At 44.0% G+C, this 5,316-nt stretch overlaps 2 protein-coding genes across 6 annotated transcripts; one reads left to right on the forward strand and one right to left on the reverse strand.

Moving 5' to 3' along the window:
• The first annotated feature begins 509 nt into the window (after nucleotides 1-509).
• Nucleotides 510-4,979, forward strand: LOC120640945. Of its 4 annotated transcripts, none has more exons than XM_039916886.1 (4): nucleotides 510-819; nucleotides 912-1,118; nucleotides 1,236-1,401; nucleotides 4,785-4,979. In XM_039916886.1, exons 1-3 carry the CDS (start codon nucleotides 580-582, stop codon nucleotides 1,392-1,394), a joined length of 606 nt encoding a protein of 201 aa, XP_039772820.1. In that variant the 5' UTR covers nucleotides 510-579; the 3' UTR covers nucleotides 1,395-1,401; nucleotides 4,785-4,979. The 4 variants fall into 4 exon arrangements, with proteins under 4 accessions (XP_039772820.1, XP_039772818.1, XP_039772817.1 ...); XM_039916884.1 differs by lacking the exon at nucleotides 4,785-4,979 and adding an exon at nucleotides 1,493-1,802; XM_039916883.1 differs by lacking the exon at nucleotides 4,785-4,979 and adding an exon at nucleotides 1,484-1,800.
• Nucleotides 1,578-4,881, reverse strand: LOC120640943 (transcription factor E2FA-like). 2 transcript variants are annotated; one of them, XM_039916881.1, is made up of 13 exons: nucleotides 4,716-4,881; nucleotides 4,540-4,596; nucleotides 4,223-4,308; nucleotides 4,044-4,132; nucleotides 3,912-3,963; nucleotides 3,727-3,779; nucleotides 3,573-3,623; nucleotides 3,454-3,502; nucleotides 3,200-3,265; nucleotides 3,020-3,099; nucleotides 2,712-2,943; nucleotides 2,314-2,380; nucleotides 1,578-2,202 (listed from the first exon to the last, which is right to left on the reverse strand). In XM_039916881.1, the coding sequence occupies exons 1-13, from the start codon at nucleotides 4,846-4,848 to the stop codon at nucleotides 2,072-2,074; spliced, it is 1,146 nt and encodes a 381-aa protein (XP_039772815.1). In that variant the 5' UTR covers nucleotides 4,849-4,881; the 3' UTR covers nucleotides 1,578-2,071. The 2 variants fall into 2 exon arrangements, with proteins under 2 accessions (XP_039772815.1, XP_039772814.1); XM_039916880.1 differs by having other exon boundaries at nucleotides 1,578-2,205.
• Nucleotides 4,980-5,316: the final 337 nt, after the last annotated feature.

The following is a 5,316-nucleotide window of genomic DNA, read 5'->3' on the forward strand; positions in this document are numbered from 1 at the left end:
CGCTGCCCGGTCTGCGCGAGTGATGGCATAGGCTGCGCCACTGACGCTAGCTAGCTGCTGGTGTTCTACGCGTTATTACGAATAAATGACACTAGCAAAGGAAGTACAATAATGAACCAAGAAGAAGTACCACTTTTATATATGCGATGTTTGCCATGTCAGATGGTGCTGAAATTAATGCTGTAAAATGTAATGAAACATGTGCGAGCTATATTTGGGAACAATATCTTCGCAATAAGTGCTTCTGTTGTGAGGTGCTTGTGACGTCAACAATATATAATTTGGTGTCTTGAAAGCTTTTTTTTTTCTCAGAACATGAGATAATAGATGGCTAGAAAGATGAGGTTAATGTTGTTGAGTTCCCCCATCCAATCCAAGGAGTTAATGCCTAGTGCCTCCCTCCTCCGTGGCACAGCGACGGGAAACTTGTCAGTGTTCCCACCTCACGTTGCCACTCCTGGGCTTCCCATATAGCAGACTCGGAGCCCATAAACGCCGAGGCCCAGACGCATTTCAGCCGCCCATCGCAAGCAAGCGAAAGCAAGCAGCACGGTGCCCTATCTTGTCCTGCCCCGGCCGATGTCTTGTGTCCGGGCCATCCGGCCGTCCATGGCGGCGACGGCCCTGCTCCTCCCCGGCCTCTCGGCGGCGGCGCCCACGGCCGGGCAGCGCCAGCTCCAGCGCGGCTCCCTCGCCTGCCGGGCCCCCCGGCCGCGCCGGCGGCTCGCGGCCTCCGCCGTGCAAGAGACCAAGGAGGGCGAGGCCAAGACGGCCGAGGAGATCACCGAGAAGTACGGGCTCGAGTTCGGCCTCTGGAAAGTAAGCAGGAGAAACGCCGACGCATCCCCCCGGAAGGAAGCACCACCCGTGACGTGAGCTGAACGAATTGGGGCGCCTTTTTGCTGCTGCAGGTCTTCAGCTCCAAGGAGGAGGAGGAGGAGGAGGAGGGAGGCGAGGGGAAGAAGAAGAAGAAGTCGCGGACGGACCAGGCCAAGGAGCTCCTGGCCAAGTACGGCGGCGCGTACCTGGCCACCTCCATCTCGCTCTCGCTCGTCTCCTTCGCCCTCTGCTACCTCCTCATCAGCGCCGGCGTCGACGTGCAGGACCTGCTCGCCAAGGTGAGTGAGAGTGAGACCCGCCCACCCATCAGCGCTGGCTGCCTGTGTGTTCTTGCTTGGCTTGGCTACGAGTTAAGTTACCGACGGCTCTGTTTTCTGTCCCGTGTGCACGCTCAGGTCGGCATCGCGACGGGCGAGACCGGAGGGAAGGTGGGGACCTTCGCGCTGGCCTACGCCGCGCACAAGGCCGCGTCGCCGATCAGGTTCCCGCCCACGGTGGCGCTGACGCCGGTGGTCGCCGGCTGGATTGGCAGGATCAGGAAGGGCGGCGACTGATGAGCCGGTTAAGTACACTTGTTTTGTTCCTACTACTGAATCATGTAGTATATATATGCATATATAACTAAATTTGAATATAATCATAGGCGTTCCAGTAGCGGGTGCCGGTGAATCTGGTGCTGCTTTTGCTCTGTACAACTTGTTAAAAATGGTAATGATTCTCAACTGGCGGTACTGAAGTGATGAATGCTGACTGGAGAGTGCAGATGCTTCAGAGTTCAGCAATGTCTTTTACACTTTTCAGCATGGAATTTGCATAAGATGCTAGGCATAGGATACTAAGTTACTCACGAATTACTCTATACACATCTAGCCAGCCTAAACAGACTATCAGTATGTACAAGAAGTTGTGGCGTCATCTCAAGTTGGGGAGAAGCCCCTGCCTAACCAGCTCTTCAGTTTATACGGCTGAGTGGAGCATCGTCGTGCATCCATACCGCTGAGCGCTGATAACCATCATCAGATGACCTGTATAAGTTACCAAACACACCACCGCAAGTCCACAACAGAAGGCCTATCGCAGCATGTGCATCTCGACCGCTGCAAGCCTGCCTTCTGCGCTGAGCAAGTGCACGGGAAGTGACAAGACTTCAAGGAGCCCCCAAAAAGAGCATTCGCCATCCAAAATGACCTCAGTCTGTTCCAAAATATCCAGCGTGGTATTATCTTCTTGTTTACCCATGGTTCGGGCCCTCAGCTGTAGGTTCACCAATTGCAGCTGGCTGCTGACTGAGTGTCCCGGGGCCTGGGGTGCTCACCTCTTCAGCTAAGAAATCATGGGGGTCTATCTGGTCCCACTGCATTTCTGCTGCTTACCATGTTTAAGTAATACTACAACTCAGTAACTCCAAGTACTTGTGAGTTTTAGTAGATGACATATAAACAAGACCTCATGAATATATTCCAAAAAGGATACGTGTTGTTCTCCACATATCAGTTATGCTAACATCATCATCTGTAAGCAGCCAGTAGTCGGCATCACTCTGCAAAAGGCATAGTAGGATTATGAGTCACTGAGTCTTCCATGTGCTTAGATCTTATCGGGCAGAGAAGAAACAGCGTGTACAGGTAAACTAAATGTATTTCCACAAAGTGAAAATAATGAAAAATACAGGGATAAAAACGAAATTAAGATACAATTCAAGAGTATGCATCTAATGTTATAACTGGACTCCAGAACTGTATTTTTTTTAATACAGGCATAAAGTTAGAATTGGATATTCTTAGCTGATATTATTATAGAATGTCTCACCTTGTATAGAAATTTATTTAAATGAAAAAGGTAAAGTACATACAGTTTCGGTCTTAACTTACATCAACATCTGAAGGTGTAATCTTCCTCAACACTCCTTCAAAAGGATATGAAGCATTTAGATCTGGATTTTTATGGATCTGCTGAGCATTAACCATCACCTCCTTGCTACGGCTTTGTCCAGCTCTTTTTGTTCTGGGGCCTTTCACGGAGGAGGCACGTTTTGCCAAATGTGTGTGACTTGCCAGTGTTGTAGTGTCATCCAGCTTTTCCTCCGATTTCATCTCAAAGTTACTAATAATACAGTAAGGATGTGTGTCAGACAATTTATTTTTAAGGCTCAAGCTTCAAGAGAAGATTCAAACATTACCTAACCAAGTAGAGATCAATTGGGCCCATTGTACTCCGTATAATTATTCTATATCTCCTTCGAAAGCTCTCACTAGTCATCTTATGAAACAAAAATTGAGCAAAGTCAGGAAATAGTTAATAATAACTAAAAATAGAATGTAGTGTATATGGACTGGTCATTGTTTCACTGTCTCCTTACCACATCAGGATTGGGTACTTCCACAGAAGACCAATGAGGTGCTTTTATTGCAATTAGTGTTTGGTTCTGCAGATTGGCATAAGCTATATGAGCTCAATACATAATTAAGTCCAGATAGTCACGGTTGGTGTTAAGTATAGTCTGAATAGTAGTAACTAGTTACATTGGTGTGAATCTAGTATGAAAAGTCAGAAATAGGATGAACTTTCGGGGAAAAAAAACAATATGGAATTTTCTTTGAAATTTAAGCAAACCTGAAAGCAGGGTAATCCCTTGATGTCATCTTCGGTAAGAAATAGCCACCTAAACATGAATAATAAACATGATTGAAGAGTAAAACCGCAACATGCAAAACACAAAGACAACTAATTACCTCTGCCTGCTTTCATCTTCAGTTAACGCCTTCAGTTCCTTGTGCATTTTACTGCAAAGAAGAATCAACGTTTAGAAAGTATTACTATTCTCATTTGAAATATCAGCACAGAAAACTGAAGTCTATAGTTTTGCAGTCTCCAGCAGGTCCAAACCTTATTTGTTCATCTAATGCCTGCTCCTGGAGATTAAGATTTTCAACTTCATTCTGCAAGAAGGTTATGCCAAGTGTTACTTAGACTTGGATCCTAACATGACTAAGCACATATAGATTGAGCATGAGTTTGATAATATGGACACAATTGCATGAAATTGAAAGATGAACATAAGAAATAAGTACCTTCAGAAATGAAAGATCATTATCCAAATTAGTTCCTGATTCATCCAAACCCCTAAAAAGTTCATGATATTAAAATGTTGCACCATAATTACAAGCATAAAAGTGTAAGTAGAGAAGGAGGACAATACTTACTTCCAACAGATTATGTTCCTCAACTTCTTTTCTATCAAACCAATTCCCTCAAGGACATTTGTAATGTCATAAATGCGCCTTTTTTGAACCTGACTTTCCATAAATCACCCAGAAGCTTGCATCAAGATTCAAGAGGGAAAATTAGCAACACCAGCTTAGATGAGGAAAAGGTTTCATACATCTAACTTATCTGCAGTGCTGTTCAAATCTAAAATTCCATCTTGAGCCTGCTTGAGCAGATTGACGAACTTTGTGGTCAATAGTGCTGAACAAACATCACATAAATAGCTTTCAGTAAAATTGATATGAAGCAAAAGACAATATAGAATACTGATATGAAACAAGACAATAACCAGAGTAACATATCTAATAAGCACCAAAATGGCAGATTATAGCACTGATATGAAACAAGACAACAACCAGAGTAACATATCTAATAAGCACCAAAGTGGTGGATTATAGCAGTAACTTATTCACATGAGGATTCTGAAATCACCTAATGAACTGTCATAGCGGCAAGGACCAGCCGGAGTAGGTGGATTGCCAGATGAAGCTGATGCAACAGAAAGGCATGCATTTAGCTATTAGACAGACAAAACGAATACAAAATGAAACAAATTATGCTGATCAGCTGATGTAATCAGTGCCATAGGACAACAAATTTGTACTTACTAGCATTTGATATAGGTGTCTGAGGTACAGGTTTGCTGCATTTAGCCTTCGACTTGTATGTCCTTGCAGATTTTCCAGATACTGGGGCCCTAACTGGACTGCCAACTCCTCCAATGAAGTCAGGATTGGTCATAACCAATTCGAGCGATTCAGCGGTATTACTTTCTCCGTAGGGAGCTTTTCTTTTTAGCTGCACATAAAATGAGGAAATGTATTAGTGACAACTGACATTGGATATAGTCATAACCAGCAAGACGTGCTAAACCCTGACAAAACTTCAAGAAACAGATAAATGCATGATGAACATATGACAGATGTCATTCAGGACTACAACTATGTTCTGGTTTCAACCATAAGGCCAATCATAAGAAATGGAATACCAGAGATCACAATACAGCTTTATTTCAAGAAATTGATAATACAGTCCCAAAGATTGCGAAGAAACCTTGTGAAAGTTAGCCATAAGTGTGTCAGGAATAGATACTTAGATTAGGGACCCAATGGTATTAACATATGATTCCACTTCTCAGAATTCAAACTACACATAAACGCTACCATAACTATATTTGTGGAGCTTCATCCAGAAATGTTCTGCAAACTA

This window comes from Panicum virgatum, chromosome 7K, assembly GCF_016808335.1.
Source record: "Panicum virgatum strain AP13 chromosome 7K, P.virgatum_v5, whole genome shotgun sequence".
NCBI lineage: Eukaryota > Viridiplantae > Streptophyta > Magnoliopsida > Poales > Poaceae > Panicum > Panicum virgatum.